Source organism: Nicotiana attenuata, unplaced genomic scaffold (assembly GCF_001879085.1).
Source record: "Nicotiana attenuata strain UT unplaced genomic scaffold, NIATTr2, whole genome shotgun sequence".
Taxonomy (NCBI): domain Eukaryota; kingdom Viridiplantae; phylum Streptophyta; class Magnoliopsida; order Solanales; family Solanaceae; genus Nicotiana; species Nicotiana attenuata.
In genome coordinates, this window is record NW_017675840.1 from 17,789 (window position 1) to 44,855 (window position 27,067).

The window sequence follows — 27,067 nt, forward strand, 5'->3', positions numbered from 1 at the left end:
TGTGATGATTACCTTCGGGATCCCAAACCGACAGATGATATTCGAATGCACAAAATCGACCACTGCCTTCTTGGTCACAGCTTTGAAGGTTTTTGCTTCAACCCACTTAGTGAAATAATCAATAACTACTAGAATGAACCTATGCCCATTTGACGCGGCTGGCTCGATCGGCCCAATGGCATCTATTCCCCAAGCAACGAACAGCCATGGTGCCGACATTGTATGCAATTCAGATGGTGGAGAATGAATCAAATCTCCATGTACCTGACATTGATGACACTTGCGTACGAAACTGATGCAATCCCGTTCCAAAGTAAGCCAATAATAACCTGCTCGGAGAATCTTCTTTGCCAATACATATCCACTCATATGAGGTCCACAAACTCCCGCATGTACCTCGGCCATGATAACTGTAGCTTGTTTAGCATCCATGCATCTCAACAATCCAAGATCTGGAGTTCTCTTGTACAACACTCCTCCACTAAAGAAAAATCTGTTTGCCAAGCGTCAAATTGCTCTCTTTTGATCTCCTGTAGCTTGTGCTGGGTACATTCCCATCCGGAGGTATTCTTTGATATCATGGAACCACGGCTCACCATCAAGCTCTTCTTCCACCATATTACAATAGGCATGCTGATCTCGGACCTGAATCTGTAACGGGTCCACATAAGCCTTGTCTGGATGATGCAGCACTGATGCCAAAGTGGCCAAAGCGTCGGCAACCTCATTGTGAATCCTTGGAATATGCATGAATTCTATTGATTGAAACCGTCGACAAAGTTCATGCAAACACTGCCGATACGGTATGAGCTTCAAATCTCGTGTCTCCCATTCACCCTGAATCTGGTGTACCAAAAGATCCGAGTCACCCATGACCAAGATTTCCCGGACACCCATGTCTATAGCCAATCTCAAACCCAAGATACATGCCTCGTATTCAGCCATGTTATTGGTGCAATAGAAACGAAGTTGAGCAGTGACAGGGTAGTGTTGCCCTGTCTCAGAAATCAGTACTGCTCCTATCCCGACACCCTTAGCGTTGGCAGCTCCATCAAAGAACAGTTTCCATCCTGGCTTCTCGACTTGTTTTAATTCTTCAACATGCATTATCTCCTCGTCGGGGAAGTATGTTTTCAAAGGTTCATATTCATCATCAACTGGATTCTCGGCCAAATGATCAGCCAGCACTTGTGCTTTCATTGCAGTCCGGGTCACGTAGACAATATCAAACTCCGTAAGCAAGATTTGCCATTTCGCCAGCCTCCATGTGGGCATGGGCTTCTAAAAAATGTACTTCAACGGGTCCAACCGAGAGATGAGATAGGTGGTATAGGCTGACAAGTAATGTTTCAACTTCTGCGCTACCTAGGTTAAGGCACAACACGTCCTCTCAAGTTGAGTGTACTTCACCTCATATGATGTGAACTTCTTGCTGTGGTAGTAAATCTCCTGCTCTTTCCTTCCTGTGATGTCATGCTGCCCCAGTACACAACCAAAAGAATTATCCAAAACTGTTAGATAAAGGATCAAGGGTCTTCCCGGCTCCAGCGGGACCAACACGGGTGGACTAGCCAAATACTCCTTAATCTTGTCAAATGCTGCTTGACATTCATCCGTCCATCTGACCGCAGCATCTTTCTTTAGCAGCTTAAAGATGGGCTCGCAAGTCGTTGTGAGCTGGGCAATGAACCTGCTGATGTAATTCAACCTGCCAAGCAAACTCATCACCTCTTTCTTGTTCCTTGGCGGTGGTAGCTCCTGAATGGCTTTGATCTTGGACGGGTCTAACTCAATACCGCGCCGACTTACCACGAATCCCAACAACTTCCCAGATGGGACTCCAAACGCACACTTTGCTGGATTAAGTTTGAGGTTGTACCTGCGGAGCCTCTGGAAGAATTTCCTCAAGTCCTTGACATGGTCACATTGTTTCCTCGACTTTATGATCACGTCGTCTACATAGACCTCAATTTCCCGATGTATCATGTCATGGAACATGGTGGTCATCGCCCTCATATACGTTGCCCCTGCGTTCTTCAACCCAAATGGCATGACCCTATAACAATACGTTCCCCAAGGCGTGATGAATGCCGTCTTTTCCGCATCCTCCTCATCCATCAAAATCTGGTGATAGCCCGCATAACAATCCACGAAGGAACCAATCTCATGTTTGGCACAATTGTCAATCAATATATGGATGTTTGGTAGTGGGAAGTTGTCTTTTGGACTTGCCTTATTGAGGTCACGGTAATCTACGCACACTCTGGTCTTTCCATCCTTCTTTGGCACAGGCACAACATTGGCTAACCAGGTGGGATACCGCGTGACCCGGATGACCTTTGCCTCAAACTGCTTGGTGACCTCTTCTTTGATTTTCACACTAATGTCTGTTTTAAATTTCCTTAGCTTCTGCTTGACAGGAGGGCATGCTGGGTCAGTGGGCAATTTGTGGACCACCAAATCAGTGCTTAAACCTGGCATGTCGTCATATGACCATGCAAAAACATCTTTGTACTCAAACAGTGCTTTAATTATCTCTTCTCTGAGCTGTGGTTCCAAATGGACACTTATTTTCGTTTCCCGCACATTCTCCTGATCCCCTAAATTGATTGCCTCTGTGTCATTCAGATTAGGTTTGGGTTTTTCTTCAAAATGGCTTAATTCTTTACTGATTTCCTCAAAAGCTTCCTCATCATCATATTCTATTTCGTCATCACACTCAATTTCTTGTATTATTATGTCTGAGTTAGATTGGTATTCAAGACCGGGCTGAAGACTCCTTATGCATGACATATCATTGAAACCAGCGTAAAAGGGACTGTACAAGAAAGAAAAGAAAGACAAAAATAAAAACTATCAGGAATGAAAAATGAGGAAAATTGCATTTCATTAATATTTAAGATAACAAGGTTTAACTCATCCAAACAGACGGAACATAGCATCCGAATTACAACCTTGGAAATAATCTAGATTAAACTGAAAGGAAATCAAAACTAACTACCAAGACTCCCTCCGGGTAGGAAGGGGAGTTGCTTCCCAATTGTTAAGCTTTGCCTGAGGCCCCACGAACTGAACATCTGCCTTGCTTGGACCTTCTCCGGCCTCCAACACATTCACCTCATCAAACAGCTTTTCAAACCTCTCGATCAGCTCCTTGTCGGGATCAACCACACCACTGGGCATTGCTGTTGCTAGGCGCTTCTTAGTACCAGGCCTGACAAAGGAACGGGAAAGGCGGGGAATAGGTTTTGGAAGGGTCCATGCTTTCTTTTTCATTTTTCTAGCTCGCCTTATGTCTGCAGCAGTGGGCTTGAAGCCTAAACCAAAAGTATCCAGGTTTGCAGGAAGGGATACCGGCTGTACGATGCCTTGTAAAGAAGCACCCAAGCCTTTTCCAGGTACAAATCCGTTCTTCAGCATTTCCGACGCAACCATGACGGATGCAGCAGCTACCTTTGGCACAGGAATACACTCCCCTTCCGGGATCTTTTCAACCGATACCGTATCAAAGACTTGATAAACCCATGGACCTTTGTCGTCCTCAGCTTCTATGGAAGGCACAATGGTACCACCCGGAGCACACGAATTATCTTCCCCATGCACCACAATCTCTTGCCTGTCCCACTCGAATTTGACCATCTGGTGTAAGGTAGATGGCATTGCCTTTGCTGCATGGATCCAGGGTCGGCCTAATAGAAGATTGTAAGAGACGGCCACGTCAAGTACCTGGAACTCCATAGTAAATTCAACCGGACCTATCGTCAGTTCCAACACTATATCCCCAATTGTGTCCTTTCCTCCTCCATCAAATCCTGGCACGCAAATACTATTCTTGTGGATTCTCTCACTGTCTACCTTTAACTTTTCCAGGGTGGAGAGAGGGCAGATGTTTGCACTGGACCCGTTATCAACCAGCACCCGGGTGACCACAGAGTCTTCACATTTCACCGTGAGGTAGAGTGCTCTATTATGCTCAGTGCCTTCCAAAGGAATCTCATCGTCAGAAAATGTAACCCTGTTGACTTCAAAAATCTTGTTTGCTATTTTCTCTAGATGGTTCACGGAAATCTTATCAGGAACATGGGCTTCATTCAAAATTCTCATCAATGTCTGGCGGTGCTCATCTGAGTGGAGTAATAATGATAGCAATGAGATCTGTGCCGGGGTCTTTCTCAACTGTTCTACAATGGAATAATCTTGTGCCTTCATCTTCTTCAAGAATTCTTCTGCCTCTTCTTCAGTTACGGCTTTCTTTACTGGTACTGGATTATCTTTGGTGATTTTAGCCTTTCTCAGCTCGTCAGGAGCAAAGGATCTTCCTGAGCGAGTCAGCCCATGGGTTTCACAAACTTCTTCCTTAACTTCCTTCCCCTTATACGTCACTGTCACTCAGCCGTAATTCCATGGGACAGCCTTTTCACTGATTACTGGTAACTGAGTCACTGGCTTGATGATAACCGGCTCTGTGCGAGCCCCTTTTACAATCACAACGGGCTTGACAGCTGCCCCCGACACTACAACTTTAGCTGGTTCTTGTTTTAATGGAACACTGCTCAAAAGCTCCTTCTTTACCACCACAACTGGTTTGCTAACTGTCTCTTCTACCTTGATCGATGCTCTTCCCCTTGTTGGTTTCTCATTTGATCTGTCGTCACTAGGCCTGATCATCATTACGGTTTGTGAAGGCTTCTTATGCTCTCCCTTTTGTACTAGCTCAATCATATGGGTCTCGTGATGGGTTGGCAATGGATTCTGAGTGATGTTAGGCATCTCTGGGTCTTGCACTTCAATTCGGCGGGTGTCAATGAGCTCCTGGATGGCCGTTTTCAAATTCCAGCATTTTTCTGTGTCATCTCCCGGAGCACCCGAACAATACTCGCAACTTATAGAGTGGTCTAGATTCCTTGGGGGAGGATTTGACAATTTGGGTTCAATCGGACTCAACATGCCCAAGTGTCTCAATCTGTGGTATAAGCCAGTGAAAGATTCACCCAACGGAGTGAAATTCTTCTTCTTCTGCAGCCTATCATTTTTAGATGCAGGGTTGGGTCGAAAACCGGTTCCAGTGGGGTTTCTGTTGGCTCTCGGGGGTGGGTAGGTGCTTTGAGTTGGGTAAGTATTTTGTGGGGTGGGTGCGCGCCATTGCGCATGGGTAGGAGGTTGGGGGTATGTTTGGGCATGGTGGACAGAGAAATGGGGGACAGGAGGTGGGTAGTAGTGTTGCGGTGGGCCATATGGGGTGTGTGAGTAAGTTTGGGGATGAGGTCGAGGTTGGTGATAATACGGTGATGGACCCCTGGACCAAGCTCTCGATTCCACTACTGCAACATCTTCTTTCTTTTTCTTTCCCAATACCCCTCCAGTGCCGCTCTGAATAGCCTGGGTAGTTGCTTTGATTGCCGAATAGCTCATAATCTTGTTGGATTTAAGCCCCTCTTCCACCATACTTCCCATTTTCACTACCTCGTTGAAAGTTTTTCCCACTGCTGACACCAAGTGACCATAATAGGTGGGTTCCAAAGCCTGTAGGAAATAATCAACCATCTCGCTCTCTTTCATTGGAGGATCCACCCTGGCCGCCTGCTCTCTCCATCGGAAACCGTACTCTCTGAAGCTTTCTCCGGGCTTCTTCTCAATTTTAGTCAGTGACAGACGATCCGGGACAATTTTGAGATTATACTGAAAATGACATGCAAATGCTTGGGCCAAATCATCCCAAGTGTACCATCGAGCATGATCTTGCCGTGTGTACCACTCCAAGGCTGCTCCACTTAGACTTTGACTGAAGTAAGCCATCAATAACTCGTCCCTTCCCCCAGCTCCTCTCATTTTGCTGCAGAACCCCCTTAAATGGGCCACTGGATCACCATGTCCATCATATAAGTCAAACTTGGGTAACTTGAATCCTGTTGGCAACTGGACATCGGGAAACAGGCACAGGTCCTTGTAGGCTACACTCACTTGACCTCCGAGCCCCTGCATATTTCTGAATGACTGCTCTAAGCTCTTAACCTTCCGTATCATTTCCTCTTGCTCAGGGTTTTTGGGAGGCTTTTCTTCTTCAGCTGAGAGATCAAGACGGGGATTATAAGGGCATGGCTCTGGCGGTTTGAAAGTGGCTTCGGGTGGGTAATACTGGTTATCATGGGTTTGGAACAAAGGTTTGCTAGAGGACCTGTGTAATGCGACGGGTGGGGGAGCCACAAACACAGGAGTAGTTGGCGGTGGAGGGCATGGAATTTGTTTGGGTGGTGGAGGTGGTGGTGTTTGAGAGGTGGTTCCGTAGTACTGCTGGTAAGTAGGGAAAGCCGGAGATGAGTTCACTGTGGGAGGATCTTGAGGCTGAGCTAGTGGTGGGAGGTAGGCGGGGTTAGCAGGATAGGCTGGTGGTGGATGTCCCTTCGACCAGGCCTGGTACATCTCGGCCATTTGTTGCTTCAGTTTATACATCTCCTCCTTCATTGCATTAACGTCCACTACTTCCTCCTCCCTAGACGGGTCGACAATGCTTGCTTCCAATTCCTGGTTGACCATGTTTGACTTATCCTTAGAGCGGGTGTTGTAGGGATGGGTTGCCAGAATGCCAGTCAACTTAACCACTTGCCTGGACTCATCAACAACAACTTTGTTAGCGGTTAGAGCATTAACAGATAGATAACCGCACATTGGGGAATGAATGCACCTAAGCAGTTAACCATTTCTATTATGCCTTTGCTTGGTTGCATGCGTCATCCCGGCTTTTCCTTATTTCTATGTGCCACTTCCTTTTTATTTTTCCATTGTTTCTTGCCGATCCCTCTTTTGCATTTTCTCTCTTATTTTTTCTATTTTTATTTGGTTACGGTCGAATCCTATGTAGATTGCCTACGTATCATGACCCCGCGTGAATCAGACCGAGCGTAGTTCGTGATGAATAAATGTAAAGTAGAAGCAAAATGTTTTTTGGATTTTCGATTTTATTGATAGCCAATACGTCTATTACGACGACTCGAAATTGACAGATTAAACAACTAACAGATTCTAATGCAGAAAAGAACTATAGACTCCACCATCCCTATTCTAGTTTAAACGAAAATACATACTCAATCAACTGACTGACTTTTAACGAAAAGGAAATACAGACTCCAGTTAGAAAAGGAAATACAGACTCAAATGACAAACTCTAGTAGAAAAGGAAATACAGACTCAAAGGACAATCATGAATACATTAAAGCTCCTGGTGCCCGCGGGACATCGTTCGGTCTCGCCGCGGGCCTATATGCAAGTTCCCCTTGAAGTCTGTCCAGGTCACTCATTATCTGCTTCACAAATATCATCACTGATGCAAAGAAGGTGGTACGAGTCATGTTCTCGCACACTTGGCATTTCCTAGTAATGGAGTGAGCAACGGTTAAGATTCTCTCTCTGATTCTGCCTTTTTCTTGAAGCAACCGCCCTATCTGTTGGGCCCTAGCCTCCAAAGTTTGCTCGGCTACCTGGTTTTGTTCCTGGAGTTGTTGCAAGTCCATTTCTAGTTGTGCCAATGCCGTGTAGCAGTGCTCTCTTTTAACTTTGACTTCTTTTGCTTGTTTGATCATTTTGTTCTCTGTGGCAATGACGTTTTTCTTTAATCCCGTGACCTCATTATCGTATTTTTCTTTCAACTGCTTAACCATGCGGGCCCGTTCTTCTGTGTTTTAGCCAATTGTTTCCGAACCCCGGCTAATTCCTTTTCTGCTTTGTTGAGGTCAAAACTGTAGTCATTCACTTTTTGCCTTAGATTTTCTATAAGCTTTGCATCTTTGGCACTCCTAATGGGATTTTCGGCCGCTATCTTCATCTTTTGGATTTGGGCTCGTAAGGATCATTCTCTTTGGCCAATTTCTTTTTCTCACCCTCATCGGCTGCGTCTTGCACGCTGTTTTCAAACTGAGGTCTTGGACCTGTTTTTCCAATGCTCCTATGCGGGCCCTGTATTCATTTTCTTTAGCTAACCAAGCCCATTGTTCTTGTGATGATTCAGCAAAATCCTGGAGGTGAGGTCTTTTAGCCGGCCTCCCAAATGCAACTTCCCTTCTATACCAAGCATGGTACTCAGGTGACACTTCTCCTTTAGATCGATCCCGTACACAAGTATTCGCCGCCAAGTATTGACATTCACTCCAAACCTGGCAAACCCTTGCTTCAGGAAACTGCCCATTAGGACCAATCTCAACCACTTGGATACTAAGATCGTCTTCTTTCGGCACTATCTGGCATCTCCCGAGTTGGCTTAAAACCCGATACGGAGCATAAGGTTGAATGCTCTTAAGACACATCAAAAGGAAGTGCGGCCCCGTTGCTGGCATATATATGATTTCATCAACAGGCAACCATCCCAATGTCCATTCTATTTGACTAGCAGTGAGGGACCGAAAGGATGATGTCCAGCCCGTGAATCCCTCAGGCAAGCTGATCCCCTTAATCCTTGTGTAAAACTCCTCTATACATGTTTTCTTTGTAGACCCATAACTCAGGAACTGAGGACGATGACACAAGTGTTCGGTCATCCACATTTGCAACAATAGATTGCACCCCTCGAAGAAGTCTCCCTCGGCTTTGCAGGCTGTAAGAGCGCGGAAGATTTCGGCTAATATCATGGGCGCAAGAGTGCTTTTGGCTTGAGTGAGTAGAGTGCTGACGACCCCAGCTATTTTTATGTCAATGTTTCCGTCTTTCCTTGGAAATACCACAAGCCCCAGAAAAGCCACCATAAAAGCAAAACGTCTATGTTCTTCCCATTTTTGGCGGTTTCCTTTGCTACATATCTTGTTTTCCGGGTTGTTGAACCCTCCTATATGGCCATATCTGTGGTATATGAAGTGTCGAGTACAAAAGCCGTTCGCCAAATCTGCGTTGTGGACCGTCCTGCTTATCTTCAGTGAGTCTAAGAATTTTTGCACAACTACAGTTCTTGGGGCCACTAAGTACTTGTGCCTTAAAGGAACCTCATCTTTCCCGATGTAGCCGGCTATTTCCTCTAGTGTCGGGGTTAGCTCAAAGTCCGAGAAATGGAAGACGTTATGTGCTGGGTCCCAACATGTGACCAAGGCTCTGATAATGTCTCCCCGAGGCACAATCTCTAACAAACCAGTAAGCCCTTTCAAATATTTTTTGACTTCATCTTGCCCTTCGCCTCCTAGGTCGTTCCACCACAGACGCAACTCCAAAGGGATTTTATGCATGATTGAAAAAGGTTCATTTTGAATCGTGCTCATCCTGCACATTTATTAAGGTGATTTAATCACTTATTTTGACCTAAAAGGGAAAAATGACACTATTTTGTTCAAATTTCCAATTTAAAACAAACGGCCGATTTTGCAGTTACGGCCTTTCAGCACTTCGGGGAGAAGATTTTAAGGCTGTGCCTGCTAACCGTTGAAACTGACTCAGGGTGGCTGTTCTTGCAAAAACAGCCTTCAGGCGCCCTTTTGGGGACATTCGGCTTATTTTAAACAAGAATGGCGGCACCCGACTTATTCATGACAAAATTAAAAATTTTGGCATTTTTGGCTATTTTTGAAAAAAGGGAGGTTGGACCCGATGAGGGTTGCCTAGGTATCTCACATCCGGTGAGAATCAAACCTGCGTAGTTCGGGCAAATAAAACTGACTATTTTTTAAAACAAGACTCTTTTTGTTTTTGTTGGCAAATACACTATTTCTGAAAGCAAGATTCTTTTTTATATTTTCTTTTTCAGTGGCAAATAAACAAACTAATTTGAAAATAAAACTCTTTTTTTGTTTTTCTTTTCCATTGGCAAACAAAACAAACTAAAAAAAACTACTTTTCTTCTTTTTTCTCTTTCATTTTCTCAAAAAATCCGGCAGCATTTCGGCACTACTTGGACATTGATTTTTCTAATATAGGTAATTAACTCTCTACACTGCTATTTTCTCTTTTTTTTCCATATTTCCCAGATATTCAAAGCCGGTCAGCATACGAGTCCAAAACAGATAACCGGATGGTCCATTATTACGGGTACACCTGTCCTAGACGGACCCAACCCCTGTGTTGAGTCCCCTAAGTCAAAATGCACGTGATGCAAATAAGCGTTCCTACTAGGGATCCGGCATGAGGTCAAGTTATTCTAGGTTCAAAACCTGGGTATATGTTCTAGACTGTGTACCCGAGCGGACAACTCGAGTCGAGGAGGGGGCTACGTACCGTGAACAAAAAGGCCATCCGGCTTAGTAACTTGTCCGGCCTCTTTCTTATTTTAAGGTATGACACTAACAGAATAGGGAGTCTCCACCAGTGAGCACATCCCCGGAGGTGAGAAGAGAAGGGTTTCGGCACAGTTTATATACAGTTCAGATAATATCAAAGCGGAAAAGCATTTAGCACATTTTAGCGAAACATGTAGGAAAATCAAATAAATCCAAACATAACAATTATTCTAAGCTCGAATTCTGAACCCTGAACCAAAGTTCTGGGTTCTTATCCCCAGCAGAGTCGCCAGAGCTATCACACCTCCTTTTTACTTACTCCCCCAAGGGCGTAAAGGAGTTTTTCCACTTAAAGGAGAATCGGAACGGGATTTATTATTAAGATTTCAGAGTCGCCACTTGGGAGATTAATGGTGTCCCAAGTCACCGGTTGAATCCTGAACCGAGGAAATTATGACTTTGTTAACCGTCCGCGAACCAGAAATCCGAATAAGGAATTCTGTTAACCCGGGAGAAGGTGTTAGGTATTCCCGGGTTCCGTGGTTCTAGCACGGTCGCTCAACTGTCGTATTTGGCTTATTTAATTGATTTCAAAACATGTTTTAGCTTATGCTTTTTAACTTTGAACCGCTTTTATTATTATTATTTTAAGAGAATTGCAACGTCGTGAAAACACGTCTCGAACCGCGTCACATAAATGCACCCACGATTTTTGACACATTTTGACTTCGTTGGATTTGGATTCGGGTCACATAAATGTGTACCCGTATTTAGGAAGGTAAAATTATTTAAAATGCGCGCCTAAAGTAGCTAACGTGTTATTATCTTTGGGAAAAGCCGTGAAATTCGCTAAACGGCCCGTCCCGAATTCTAAGTATTTTAATGTATACATTTGTTGAGGGCCCCGCAATTTATGTGTTTTTGTTTAGCGAGGCTCATCTCATTTATTATTTAAAGGTCCACCCTAAAGTAAACTAGGATGTTCTATTTAATATTGTCTCTAAAGGCCCTAATTAATTAGTATTGTTCAAAACCATTACACTTAGATCCAGCCTTGAAAAGCTATTTAGAGCGTGGGCCTTGGCCTGGGTCCAATTGGATTCCATAGTTCCTGTGTCTAAACCCAATGAACCGTTAGTCAACACTTTGGGAAGTCAATGTTTAAACATACAATCGCAGTTATATTAAAATCATTAAAGTCCAGAAAGTCCCCAGCATGTTGAATACTGACTTTTGGCAAAAAAGCAAAAACAAATTCAGAAATGCTGAAATCGAAATTGATGCTCATGTGTAACCTACGTTTGGTGTTTTCTATCCAAATTCCAATGCTATTCGAACTGACAACTTCAAATTCACCTTACATTCCCCTTTTCTTTTCAATTGATACAATACTACTTCAATTAACGACTAGTATGAAAGCTCACTCCAGTTTAACAAACATTAAATTAAGCGTTCATAAACTGAGAATAAACAATCTAATTAACCAAATACAGTCCAAACACTCAGATTATGGTCCAGATCAGTTCAATAGTCCAATATAGCCCACTTTTAACTACAGAAGTCAAACATTAGATGCTAACATGTGTATTAATGTGAACTATAGCTAACGTCTCTCATACAACCCAATTTTCAATCCAGTTGATACAAAACCATCAGTGAATGAAATGTTTAAATACGCGCATCAGAAAGATAGCTAAATCAGAACTTAGGCTTCAATTCTTCACATATATTCATTCTTCATGTTTCAGCTTACAATTGCCAAAGTTACAGCTGTGTACCTGGAATTGGAATATAATGTAAGAGTAGAAGAAGATCAGCAGCGGCAGAGGTCTAACAGGAATCAAAACCAGCAACAATAGGAATAATTTTGAACCGAAATCACTTCACAGAACCCAGAAACATATCACAGAAACACAGCACCTAATAACAGTTCTAAAAATGTCTCGATTGAACCCCAAACCCACTTGAAATCAAACCAGAACACTTCTGAAACTTCAACCACCAGAAATTGAGCTAGGAAACGTAAATCAACTACTAAAACTTGTAATTAACCTAAGAAATTGAATAGATTAGTGTATTTTTGGATTTTTCTGTAGCTTTTGTATATTTTTGTTTTTTTGTTTTTTGAGATTTTTCAGATGAAAAAGAGACTTTAGAATTTCAGATATGGTGTCTGAATTTGAAATTCAAATTTAACTTCTGGAAACTATATCTATTTTGGGGGAATTTTTTTTTTTTTGGGTTCCAAAACTTCTGACTTAAGGCACTAAAGGGTGCCTTTTATAGGCCAAACGAGGGCAGCCCTCCAATTTTCTGTTTACACTCTTAGTCCCTCCTTATTTTCAGATTAAGCCTCTATTTTTTAACTTGTGTCCCAAGTTAGTACACCTATCTTTTGCTATTTACCTTAAAATCTCCACCTAGAAACGTCCAGTAGGTTCTAATTCATTCCACTTGTAGGATTTACCAATTGAACTCCCTACTTTGCCCTTACCATTTTCCCTGAATTACTAACTTGTGTTAACCAAAAACCAACCCCCTTCTAACTTGGTCAGAATTGACTATGGTTAATCAGTCAAGAAAAGAAACCTAACAACTCGGCAGCAATCAAACAATACTAAACTAATCCTACTAATTACTAACAGTCCAAACAAAACAAGCTATGGGCAATTATCAATTGAACATAGATTTAAGAGAACAAACTAACATTTATCACATACTGGATTATGTTATCTATCAAAATTCAAAAATCAGAATATGAACTGAAACTGAGTCAAAGAGACTAAATCTTAACGAGAAGAAATCTAAGAAAACTAATGATTAAAACCAAGAAAAGACAGAAATAAATAAAGAAAAGATGAGAGAAACGGATTACCAGAACTTAGCTAAATCCTGAGCAAATTATTTTGGGATTGTTTGACCAAATTAGTGTTTAATCGTATGTTCTAACAAGAAAACACACGGCTAAACCCTATAATGGTCAAACCTCCAGCCTTGAGCAAATTAGGGCTCCAGGTGAATCTTCAATCTAAAATTCGAGTCATGCGAGGATGATTCGAGGGCTAATGTTTGCGGATTCGGAAAGAGGGGGATGAGGAGACCACAGGGTGTGAATTTGGGGCAATTTGGTGGTGGTGCCGCCACCGGAGAAATTGTGGCGGCGCTGGGGTTCATAGTTTCAGATCAAGATTCGAAGAATTCAGGTGATTTTTGAGGGAAGCCGGGTGGGGATTTAGAATGGGAAGGTGTAGAAGGACTCAGAGTGTAATTTTGGTTGCCATTGGGGTGGTTTGAGTCATCGCCGCCGGCGGGCTTGACGGAGGTTTTAGGGGCGGCGGGTTGTAGGGTTTGTGAGGGGTGAAAGTGATGAGAGACGAAGGGGGGTGGGAGGGGGCCTTCAGACACTAATATACCTAGGGGCTGTAGCTTCCCGACCGTCAAATCTTACAAACCTCGACGGCCAGGATCAACTCTAGGCTAAACGGTGTCGTTTGGCTGGGCGTGGGGAACGGACCGGGTTGGGATGGAATTGGGCTGGGTTGGAACGGGTTTGGAGAAGGAAAGACTGGGCCTGGGGTGCTTTAAACAAATATTGGCCCAACTTTCATTTCTTTTCCAAAATCGTTTCAATTTCTCTTTTCAACTTTCTTTTTTTTTAATTTTAAAATTAAACATAAATCTAAATTAATTCCTACAACTGAATTAACTAAAAAAAAAAAACACAAATACTAAACAAATTAACACAAAAACTGCTCAAAAATCAAAACTAAAATTAAAAGTGCAAATTACACTATATTTTGTGATTTTTCTATTTTATAAAATAATTGACTTCTAATTAATCCTAAAAATACAAAGCTAAATCCTAAATGCACATGCTAATTATTTTTGTATTTTTGCATTAATTAAAATGCATAGATAAAAATGCATAAAATGCCACAAAATCCACAAAATTGTAAATACCGAAGAAATTATTTTATTTTGAAACTATGGGAGCAATTCATATAGGGCAAAAATTACATGCTCACAATACAATAGTGACGGTTTTTTCCACATAAGTTGGGTTGATTGTGGGCATTAATGATATTGATCGCCCATAATCTCGGATATCTATAACTGACATATTTATTGCTATAAATGCCTCATATCTGTTCCGATTCCCCTTTCTTATTTACTTCCAGTTCATGTATCTTTTCTTATTTTTTATTATTTATTCATTCCGTCCTTATTTATTCCTCTCCAATCTGTTAGGCCTGGTACTGTTGGGTGTGCGAACAAAGTCCCACATTGGTAGCTGAAAAGATTGAGAGTCTACATATAAGGTGTAGAGATCTCTTAATGGTGTGAGGCCTTTTGGGAAAAACCGTGCGGGCTTGGCCCAAAGCGGACAATATCACACCATATTAAGAGTGTACTTGGGCTGTGCTCAACAACTGGTATCAGAGCCCAGGTTCAGCGGAACGAGTATGGAGATGGCGGAGTGATGGTGCAGGGCAGTGCACACACAAGAAGAAGCTAGTTGCGGGCTTCGGTTGCCATAATACTCTAACAATGTGGGTGGCCCATATTGAATCTCGAAAATTGACCCGTGGATCGTGGTAGTGGACCACGTCGAACTTAGTTCGAGGGGGAGATTGTTAGGTGTGCGAACAAAGTCCCACATTGGTAGCTGAAAAGATTGGGAGTCTACATATAAGGTGTAGAGATCTCTTAATGGTGTGAGGCCTTTTGGGAAAAACCGTGCGGGCTTGGCCCAAAGCGGACAATATCACACCATATTAAGAGTGTACTTGGGCTAGTTTAGCCCAACAACTGTGGTATTTGAGGTTGAGAAGATACACATTGATGAAAATCCTTCAGATATGCTGACAAAGGCGGCGGTTGCAGATAAACATGAATTTTGTAGAAAATTGGCAGACATGAAGCCTGTCAATAGTTCCTCTACTTGAAGACACATTTGGCTCCTTGGCTGGAGGGGGAGTTTGTTGGGCACATGCCCATGTTGTCCAGCCAAAGGCCCAATGGCCTAATCCTATTTTCTTTTGGTTTCCAATCCTATTTGGAATTGGATTCGGTTTATTCCTATTTTGAGTGGGTTTTGGCTTTAAGAGAAAGCACCACTCATGATCTATAAATAGGACAACCTTGGAGAATTATTCTATGCTCATTGGTACAAGTCTTTGAAAGACTTAAGCACATAAGAGTGGGTTTTGAGAGAGCTTTCATCAAGAGAGAAGAGAGAAAAAAAGTATTCGTTTTGCTGCAGATTTTTATTCCGACCAGCCAACTTCAAATCATGTTTTCCGATTCGTTAACCGTTGGATCGGGCTGAAATTGTGACTGAGTGTTCGTAACATCTTGGTCTTGGATTTGAACGGTGGAGATCGATTTGGAGGCTCGTAGCATCTGATTTCGAGCCTCGAACAACAGCTTCATTTTGTGGATTATACTCTTTCTTCAATTGATTAGTTGTTGCTCTTGTTGCTATTATTGCTCCGTGTTTGGCCCTTGTTGTATAGCCAATTTGGAGAACTTTTGTAACCCTCTTATTGTTATAGTGGAGCTTTTTGGATCTTTGTGATCCCGTGGTTTTTTACCTTCGATTTGAAGGTTTTTCCACGTTAAAATCAGGTGTCATGCGGAAGCTAGCAACGCAAACCTTGAACGACGATAAACCACACATAACAAAGAGAAATCTGCCAAAAGAGACACTAACATTTAACGTGGTTCGGTCAACTGACCTACGTCCACGGCGAAGATGAGCAATCCACTATAATAAAAGAGAGTACAAAACATCGAGAGAACAACCTCACGAAGAGGCAAACACAAGTGACACACTAACACTTGTCCCGTAAAGTTCTCCCCTTAAACAAGACTCTCAAGCCCCCTATGGCTACATTGTGGATGCTACTGAATGAGAAGGAAGGATCCTCAATTTATAGAAGTCCAAACCTTTTCCTACAAGAAAAAGGACTAGCCAAATATTGGAGATTTATAATTTCCTTTTACAAAAAGGAAAAACCCAATTAAGGTAATTATATTGCCCTTTTTCTTCAAGAATAGGAAAATCAAATATGGTAAGAAAATTATGGCAAACACCTAACAATTCTCCCCCTTGGCCTGAATTTTCTGACAAAATAAACTCGATCCACCTTCTTCACATAGCCTTCAACAGGTCGCATCTCCAGATCTCCGCCACAAAGTTTGTCTCAACGTGCGTAGCACTCCTTACGATTATCGTCAAATATGTTGCAGCTAGAACTAAACACGCCAAGATGAACATGTCTTGAACCTTGCTCGAAGCTGGCTCTGATACCACTTGTTAGAACCGAAAAATCAGGTGTCATGCGGAAGCTAGCAAAGCAAACCTTGAACGACGATAAACCACACATAACAAAGAGAAATCTGCCAAAAGAGACACTAACATTTAACGTTGTTCGGTCAACTGACCTACGTCCACGGCGGAGATGAGCAATCCACTATAATAAAAGAGAGTACAAAACATCGAGAGAACAACCTCACGAAGAGGCAAACACAAATGACACACTAACACTTGTCCCGTAAAGTTCTCCCCCTAAACAAGACTCTCAAGCCCCCTATGGCTACATTGTGGATGCTACTGAATGAGAAGGAAGGATCCTCAATTTATAGAAGTCCAAACCTTTTCCTACAAGAAAAAGGACTGGCCAAATATTGGAGATTTATAATTTCCTTTTACAAAGAGGAAAAACCGAATTAAGGTAATTATATTGCCCTTTTCCTTCAAGAGATAGGAAAATCAAATATGGCAAGAAAATTATGGCAAACACCTAACAGGTACCGGCTCGTGCGTATTTCTTCCCGTGCCTTCTCTTCCCTAACAATTAAGATAACCACACGTCGCTATATCACTGTCCCACGTGCCATGCCATCTCAGCATTCTAGTACTCCACGTGTAACGCTTTTTCACCACCAATACACTACTATAATGTGTTAGTAAAGAAGAAAGGCAATTTGGGTCGATTACTACAACTACACGCTCATTTTAGTGTAATAGAATTGAAAGCAAACTATATGGACCATCATACAAGTCTTTAAGAAACACTGATCAAAGGTTAGCTAGGATGGACTGCTCTACGTTCAAATAACCCACATTGTCCCTACTAGCTGTTTTGCAAAATTGGATTCATTTTTTTGCTTTTGTTATGTACTTCCCTTGTCTCAAATTATGTATTGTGATTTCTAAAATAGTTATCTTAAATTGTTTATCATTTTAAAAGTAAGACAAAATAAATTATATTTTTTTCATTATAACTTTATTATTAATTATTCTTGAAAATTGAAATATCACATAAATAGAGCAAATATTCATTGAAGAGATCATATTTTAAGACATAAATAAGGGTAAAATATCTAAAAATTTGAGGCATGTGATATTCGACTTAAAGTATGTATATTTATATGCATATCGCCTCTTTTTTACTCATATTTTGTGGTTTTTAAATGTGTAATATAATTATTTATTATAATTCGTGATATTCATATGTGTAGGAGACAAATAAAAGTGAATTGAAGAGTTTGCGTGTAAATTGAAGTAAAATGGAAGAATTTGGAGGAAGTATGAGTTTGGTGTCCAGGTTCGCGCCAGGCACCAACAAAACACTGTTGACAACAAGCTAAAAAGTTCGCCGTCCAGCTTTACGCCAGGCGCAAAGCGTGACGCCCAAAGGCGAATTTCATCCTAATTTGGCCGGACTTGGTGATTTCAACCCTACACATTTCCAACTTATATAAAAGGGGTTCTAAACCTAATTTGGAGGGGACGCACATACTTTGAAGGAGAATTCACGTGAGGGAACACACACCACGTTTGGGAGGAGGCGTCTAAATAGTTTTTTTTCTCTTCTCTTCCTTAACTTTATAATTTATTAGTTCTAGAGTTGTGGATGCTATATAAACGTTGTAATTTGAAGTTTGAGTTGTTCTTGTTATTTTATCATATTGATTTATTTATTCAATCTTGCACTTAATTATTTAAGTGCTTGATCACCAATTGAATACTATCTACGAGTCTAGGGTTGAACTCGGAAGATGGAATTCTGGATTGCATATAAGATTGAGTAGAGCAAGATCTTGAACTTGAATTACGGGGAACGAATTTGCGGTTAGGATAGGGATATACCTAATTGCCTTGCTTGGTTACTCTACGGAAATTTATTATGCGTTCTTGTTGATCCTGATTCCATAGGAAGATATGCGTTAGGTAAGCTTGAATAGGCGAGTAGTAATTCGAAAAAATACTACGAGTAATATTAACCCTGTCAATCAATAAACCAGATAAGTTAATTAAACAATTTAAGTAAAAAATACAACGAGATTGTTAGCTAACCCGTATCTCTGAATATTTGCTCCCATTGAATTCATATCTAAGCTTGCCGACTTATTTTCTTTAATTTCTTAGTTTTCGACTCTAGATTAGTTGTAGTTAATAATTCAGAAAATCGCTTGAATAAATTAATTGTCTTAGCTTAATTTAGTAATAGTTAATCACAAGTCCCAATGGGTACGATATTTGGAGTTACAATTCTATATTACTTGTATGATCACGTATACTTGTGTGTGCGTTTGGCAGCAACAATAAGTAAAAGAGAAATACGACAGCTAACCTTATAATACGACGGATAATCTTAAGTAGGCGTTTGGAAATAAAAAATACGTGTAATTTTTGGAAAAAAGTAATATTTGGAGTTAAGATGAAAAATGGTATTTGAAATTTGAAATTATGTTTGCTATGCATTACACTTGAAAAAATGTTGGAGTTTGTAGGTGAGGATTTTTTTTTTTTTTTGAAAAAGTGGTGAAAATCACTTTTTGGTTATTGAAAAAATTATTTTCTAAATAATTTCAAAAACTTACAAAATTTCATGGACAAATATATTAAAAAAAAAAGAAATCAAAAAAAAGAAAATTTCTTTTAGGGAACGGGTCCTAACTCTATTTGAAAGTTAGGTATGCCTCTGATTTTGACACTTCTAATTTATTTTTTTGCTATAAGTACACTTTAAAACTTATGGTGGTGGACAACGTCAACGGAGCAGACAATTAAATGCCCAGTGCCAGCTAACAAGGTTAAAAACTGAATTTGCAAGTGCACTCATATCATCTGCAATCCATAAAATATTTGTCTTTATCAGTGTCTTCTCTCTCAGAATCTAAATCACTATCAAAATGTACAACTTTTAATTAACCTCGTATTTTTTTTTTTATCGAAATCTATAAACTTTTCATATTCTCAATGACACAAAGAATCCCACGAGTTTAACGTTTTTTTTGGTGGTCTCAAAATTTTAATTTTTAAGCCTGAAGCAATGATAAAATTATTTCCGTATAGGCTACGGGACAGGTTCGAGCCGTAAAAGCACCAACTAATTGTTGCATTACGTTGCGTAAATGTGAGATGCCTTGTGCATTGGGCTGCCCCTTTTCTTTTTTTACTTATAAGCTGTTGTTTTATTGTCATTATTAGTTGACGTAATTGGTAAATTTGCTGCTATGTAACCAGGAGGTCACAGGTTCAAACCGTGGAAACAACTTCTTGCAGAAATGCAGGGTAAGGTTGCGTACAGTGGCAGAGCCTTAGTGTCGGCTACGAGTTCGGCCGAATCCTGTAGCTTTGGTTCAAATCATGTATTTGTCTTACAATTTACATTAAATACGTGCAAATTATTAATTTAGAGCCCAGTAACTTAAAAGGTTTATAATCCTGAATCCATAAGCTTGAAATCCTGGCTCCGCCTCCCACATAGCGAGAGCTTTAGTGTACCGGCTGCCCTTTTTTTTTGTATTTATTTATTAATGTTGTCCCTTAACGTATGGCAATGAAATATTCTTAAACAATTATAGATTGAACAAACATTCCAGTAAGACAAAAAATTATATCCAAGAGAATGGAAACATATTCTTCACTTATAAACTTCAAGATAATCCATAAACTCCTAGAAATGGCATCATAACAGAACCAAACCACAACTTGCCATGTTTTTCCTCAACTTGACTGATATACCTCAACGTCTTGCCTTGCTCATCTTCCAAAACTTCCAACATTTGTCCCTCGGCGCTTAGCTTGATTGCAGTAGCAGATGTTTTAGCATTCAAAGCAACCCAGATTTCTCCTCTCGAATTTATTCTAATGTTGTCTGGAAATCCTGGTACATCTGCAAATATGTCGTGTCGCCCCGCGTATTGGCCTTTAATCCAATACCTTATTATTCTACAATTTGCAGTTTCAGCTACTAACACAAAAGATCGGTCTTTGTTCAACGCTACACCATTTGAAAAAGCAAGGCCTCTTAATAAAACTGTTACTTTTTTGGTTGATTTATCATATTTCATAAGCCTGCCTGTTGTATCTCCACTTACAAATGCAGCAAAATATTGCCTGCGCTGGTACTTTGTGCTTGAATCCGTGAAGTAAATTACATTATTCTGATCATCAATATCCATGTCATTTGTGAAAATCAATGGCTTGCCTTCAAATTCTTGGACTAGGGGGGTAGCTAATCCTCCTTTTGGTCCAACAACTTGGAGTCCTAAATAAGCATCAGCAATATATAGGTCACCTGTTTTCTTGTCAAATCTTAAACCCAATGGCCTTCCACATATATGTTCCATTTCAGGAGCAGATGGCCGAGAACAATTTTTTCTTTCAGAAGAGGTGACTGCAAAATTAGCCCACGTTTGAGCTTGTTCTTGCCACTTAAGAATACGGCCATCGGCAACTCCTGTATAAGGGCCTTCTCCATTTGGATCGAAAGCAATGCTCTCTGGTCCAACTGCTCCTTTCAGTTGTATTATCTCAGCTTTTGGGAGGAGATTTTGGGTGCTTGGTATTGGAGGTTGTTTCAACATATTTTCGGAGTTGAAGGCTAAAATTACTGAAATAAGTGTAAGTGCTGTTGTAGCACTCAACAGTAGCTTTGAAGCATTCATGTGGAGTGCTACTGTCTTTTGGTTACAAGTTAGAAATAATGGTGTGAGGTTATGTTGAAGTTCTCATCTTTTTATACGACGTTTGAGTTTGGTTTGTATTAAGAGCAGACTGACTTCACACATGGACCTCAATGTCGTCCCAGAGTGTGACATAAATAGTTAGGCAGAGAACAAACAAAGTAGTTGTTTACCTCGAAATACGAGTAACAATTAAATTTCATTTGTGGTTTTAAAGATATGTGGTTTAATTCAATACCAATTGATAATCAAGAAGTATGAAGTAGAAATGTATCGACCTCGAGCTCAGTGACCTCGAGATGGACCAAGAACAATAATATAAGACAATAAAAAGAAAGACAATTCTGATGAACAATGAGCCCGAAAAAGTAAGATAGTTTATTCTTTGTCAATGATTAGACGATGTGACAAATGATTGTGGTGCCCTTTTTAAAACAAGGAAACCCTAAATAAGGTACATTTTTATTTACAGTAAGGAATATTATTGATACAACTGTCTAACCGCCTAGTACAGAATCGTACAATCCTATTCCGAGATATGCGCCATGATCTTGGGGACGTGGAAGGAATCTTGCCCATTTTTTTTACAAGTTCATAACGGCATTATTCATGGTCGAGCATACTCAGCTTCGGTATTCCTCGTACTCCTATCTTCGGGCATTGCATTCCGTCCTCGAGCTCGAGTCTAGTCTGTCGACCTCGAACTCGACCTTACCCGAACTCGGACCTAAGGCGATCCCTCAAAACCTGGGAAATCGAGCGTGTCTGATCTCGACCGTATCCAGATAGTCCCCGCATTTCTTAGAGTAAGATGATAAGAAACAATTTGAACCTCAATTCTCCGGAGTCTCTAATGATGATGTCATTCCCGTGATGCGGGCGCTCGAAGTGGCCGAAACGACCCGACGGTTCGCTTTCCCAAAACATTAAATGCATGCCAGTAATGGTCGGCCACTAGCGCCACGAACCATCGTCGCTCATCTATAAATGCGAGGCTACTTCTTTGAATTGAAAACTTTACTCCTTCGTTCACATTTACTCTTATCACCTCCCTTCTTTATCTTTTCCTCTCATCATCTGTTTCCACCGCCCCTTTAAACGCCGGAAAATGCCAAGTTCTCGTAAAACACCATGCTCTGCTACCGTCTGTATTCTTTAGCTTAGAATTATGGCTAACACTTCCAAAACAGTTCCCAAAAAAGAGAAAGTATCGTCTTCGTCTACCTCCCGGTCGGCCAAACCGCTGGTGCCGTCGACTCTTCAGGAGATCACCCCCGACCCTTGTGTGATTAAAAAGGACTTCAATATTGAAACCCCCCCCCCCCCCCCCCGGTATCCCAGGCCGATGCGAACATGTATCTCGGTATATTTGTTCGATATCAAAGAATTACCTCAAAGCCATGAAGATAGACTGCGGCTATGGAGAGGATGTCGTGGTTCAGATCCCAGGCCTCGAGGAAAGCATCACTACCCACGTGGAGGGCTTTTTAAGTGGTTACACTTACCCCTTCACACTGGGTCCCCTCGAACAGGTAGTGATCGACTTTTGCAAAACATATGAGGTTACCCCCAGATCCATCCCTCTTTTTGGCGCATCGTGATCAGGCTGCGCTATTTTTCCGGAGAGGCCCAGGGGTTGGAATTTACCCTCAATCATCTTATTCAGCTGTATCGGCCCCAGCTGTTTCGAGGGCTCATGAAGCTGCAACGTCAAACAAAGAAGGCCTTCTTTGCTAGTAACGACGAAGACAAAGATCGAGGATGGATGAGCCGGTTCATCAGAGTAAGGACTTCAGATATCATCCCCAAGGAAAAAATGCTGTTCCCGGAGAGATGGAACTTTGATCGTAAGTGGAGTTTCTTAGCAAATACTTCTTCATATTTTGCTTCAGTGTTCCATACTATTTTTATCTTTTCTGTAGCTGTTCTTGGACGCCCCACGTTGTCCCTGACCTCGAGGAATGGGTCCGAAAGTTAGCTGCCACCTCCTCATATGATGAGCGCAAATGGCGCGATTTATCGAGGGGTAGATGGGAGGCCAAGCATCACGGTAAATTCTCTTACCAAGCTTTAATTCCTTTCTTTTACTGGTGATTTCATCTCATTCATGTTTATTTGTGCAGGCATCGGAGATGTCTCCGAAATGAGGCCAGCACCGCCTGGGGAAGGGACCGAGTCCCTGATTCCGAAATCGGGAACAACAAAAGAAAGAGGGCTTCAAAGCCCGAAGATACCCAGGATGAGGCAGCCCCTACTCGGAAGCCGAGGAGAAAACTCATTCATGTGGACTTGGATTCATCCATTCAACACCTGGAAGACGAAGAGAACGAAGGTGAAGAGTCGGCGCTGGTACCCCGAACTAGGAAACCAGTCGAGGCCGCCAAGTTCTCCGAACCTGATACCTTGCCTCTCGATGAAGGAACTCCGAAGAAAGACTCGGGAAAAGCCCTCGAGTCCCTCGAGATTGAGATCGCACCTCCTCTTACAACAAATACACCAGATGGGACAAGTGCTGAGAAGGACAAAGCTAATCAGAGCGCCCCGAGTGAGGAGCTCGGGGCCGTGACAATAAGTCACTCACTTTCTCTACCATCTTACTTCGATGAGACAATAAAGGATGCTCGGGCTTTGCGAACACCCGACCTGAGCACGGTCCTCGAAGAAGACCCTTTCCAAGACTGTTTCACCGGGGTTGACGATGCTATTTACCTTAACGATGTCTTTTCCCTCTTCGAAGAGGCTCAACATCTCCTTTCTCGTGTAAATACTAACTTTCATTGTTGTAATTTTTTCTTTTCTTCCCTTCCTTCGACTGACATATCTTCATATCATGTATAGGCCATCGTCAAGTTTAGAGCTGAGTTGAGCCAATGTGAGGCTGAGCTCAGGAAGGTTTCGGGTGAAAAGAAAGCCCTGAGGCTTCTCTGCAGCCAAAAGGAGGAGGAGCTTAAGGACCTTCGGGCTGAATTGGCCAAAGCTCGAAAAAACGAGACCGAGCTAGATAAGCAGGTAACTGTGATTTTAATAGAGTATGGTCTTTTTGGCCTTACTTCGGAGGCTAACACTTCGATGTCTCAGCTGTAGCAGAAGTTGGAGATGATAGGGCAGCTCCGGGGCGAGGTTGATCAAGTTAAGACTAGGGCTGGGCATATATCGGGTAAAACCGATAACCCGAACCATTAATTGTTTATTGGGTTATCAGTATCGGGTTATTGGGTTAACGGTTCGGTAATGATTTAGAATTTTTTCACTATTGGGTTATCGGTTCGGGCTTCGGTTTGCCAATTTTGTTAATGGGTTAACCATAACCCAACAAAAATTAATAAAATTACGACTTTACCCTTAAGTATATACATATGCTAGGGCTTCACTTCATTCTCTCCTATTCTTTCTCAGCCGCACTCTTCAGTTGCTTCATGCTCATTTTTCATAGACCTTACTAGTTACTCCTAGCGTAAGCCTTTAGTCTTATACATTAGGCTTTTAATTTCTACTGGACAGAATGCAGAAATGGGTAGTATACTATATGTGAATTCTTCTCTTTTTTTCTTAACTCCAGTGAATTGTCTTCTCTTTTTGCTTAACTCTAGATTGAGTTATCTTATCGGGTAAATCGATAACCAAACCGATAACGATCGATAACCGATTACCCGATAACCGATAACCGATATCTTATCGGTTCGGTTATCGGTTTATCAAATTTGTAAACTGATAACCGATATGCTAATTAAACCGATAATATTCATAATCGAAAAGAATCGATCGATGCCTATCCCTAATTAAGACTGACTGCCATCGATGGAGAGAGAATATGGATCGGCTCGCTGCCGATAAGGAAGCTATTACAGCCCAACTAACCTCGGCTGAAACTCAACCCCGAGGCTTAAAGTGAAGAGTCTTGCCCTGGCCAAGAAAATTGAGGAGTTTGAGGCAGAGCTTGCTGGAGCCCGGGCCGAAGCTGCACAGGCCAAGGCTGAAGTTGAGAAGACGAAGGCTACGGTTGACAAGACCATCGCTGTATACTAAGGGACGCCGCGGCTGTTCAAGCGGAGCTAAGGGAGGCCTTCTACCGGGGAAAATGGAGTAATGATTTGGCCAAGTGCCAAGCCTGAAGGGAGACTCTCGAAGAAATCCACGCCCGAGGATTTGACCTCACTAAAGAAATAGCCCAAGCAAAGGCGCTGGAAACCGATGCCATGTTTTTTGTTTCTTCTGATGATGAAGGTGCTAAGAGTGGCTTCGAGGGCGAGAAAGGTGAAGAAGATGTCCCCGAGGAAGAGGAGATTCTCGAAGATAGAGGTGTCGAGGGTGCAGTTCCTGAGGAGGCTGCTTCCGGGGACGTAACCCCGAAATAGATTAGGTTCCCTTTTTCTTTTTTGTGTAAGGGCCCCTCGTGGGCATTGTAAATATATTTTGTAAAACATCTTTTATGAATAAAGAACCTCTTTGCTCTATCTTCAATTTGTGCTGAAATTCGTTTCGTCTTCATCTCTTAAGGTTTTAGTTAATCCTCGAGCTAAGCTTAAATTGTTTTGATGCGAGCTCAGGTTGAGTTCGAGTTGAGTGAGAGCAAGGTCTCGAACCCCATATATTTTGGCTCTAGGCTCTTTTTATATCGACCCTTAGGCTCTTTTAGGTCAGCCCTTTGGCTCTTTAAGCTGGCCCTTAGGCTCTTATATATCGGCCCTTAGGCTCTTTAAGTTAGGACAATTCAGCCTCTAAAGCGACTATAATTTTTCCCTCTTTTTGGCTAAAAGACTTGGTGAAAATTTATTTATGCCTTAGCATGTGTTTTTGTACCCTTGGGTTTTTCCAAGGTTCAACGGATCGGAACCATATTAGTAATTTTTTTGGGTAAACATAATCGAATACCTCTTGAGGTTTTTTCAAAGGCTGATGTTATCGAAGCCTCTGTCACACCTCCTTTTTCATTACTACACCCCCGGAAGGGTATAATAAAGGGAGTTATTTCCAACTTGAAGTGACAATCGAAACGGGATTTGTTATTTAAATATTCAGAGTCGCCACTTGGGAGATTTATGGTGTCCCAAGTCACCGGTTGAATCCCGAATCGAGGAAAAGAATGACTCTGTTTTAACAGTCCGCGATCCAGAAATCCGAGTAAGGAATTCTGTTAACCCGGGAGAAGGTGTTAGGCATTCTCGGGTTCCGTGGTTCTAGCACGGTCGCTCAACTGTCATATTTGGCTTATTTATTTGATTTTAATACATGTTTTAATCTATGTGCTTTTTAACTTTGAACCGCTTTTATCATTATTATTTTAAGAGAATTGCAACATCGTGAAAACATGTTTCGAACCACATCACATAAATGCACCCGCGATTTTTGACACATTTCGACTTCGTTGAGATTTGGATTTGGGTCACATAAATGTGCACCCGTATTTAGGAAGGTAAATTTATTAAACACGCGCCTAAAGCGACTAACGCGTTATTATCTTTGGGGAAAGCCGTGAAATTCGCTAAACGGCCTATCCCGAAGTCTAGGTATTTTTAGTATAACATTTATCGAGGGCCCCGCCATTTGTTTATTTTGTATAGCGAGGCGCATCTCGTTTTTATTTTAAGGCCAATCTAAAGCAAGCTAAAATTTTCTATTTTAATATTGTCTCTAATAATAAAAGAAAGTCCCAATTAATTATTATATCAATGTATCACTATTAAGATAGCTGTAACGAGTATTGAATTTAAACGAAGCAATCTCCATGAATCTTTAATGTTTTGGGCCTCAGACTGGCCCTTCACTAGTTTAACTCTGCCCACAAATTCACAATGCCCAGACGTGGGCCTTTGGGCGGAAGAGACGAAAGCCCAGGCGAATGGTATTATTACTAGAACCCCACAGTTTACATTGTGTTCATAGGATTTAATATCTAT

The 27,067-nt window shown here is 41.6% G+C and overlaps 1 protein-coding gene across 1 annotated transcript; it reads right to left on the minus strand.

The window, feature by feature from the left end:
- Positions 1 to 20,084: 20,084 nt before the first annotated feature.
- On the minus strand, positions 20,085 to 21,256 carry LOC109220502 (protein STRICTOSIDINE SYNTHASE-LIKE 10-like). Its single transcript, XM_019384970.1, has one exon. It carries the CDS (start codon positions 21,150 to 21,152, stop codon positions 20,139 to 20,141), a length of 1,014 nt encoding a protein of 337 aa, XP_019240515.1. The 5' UTR covers positions 21,153 to 21,256; the 3' UTR covers positions 20,085 to 20,138.
- Positions 21,257 to 27,067: the final 5,811 nt, after the last annotated feature.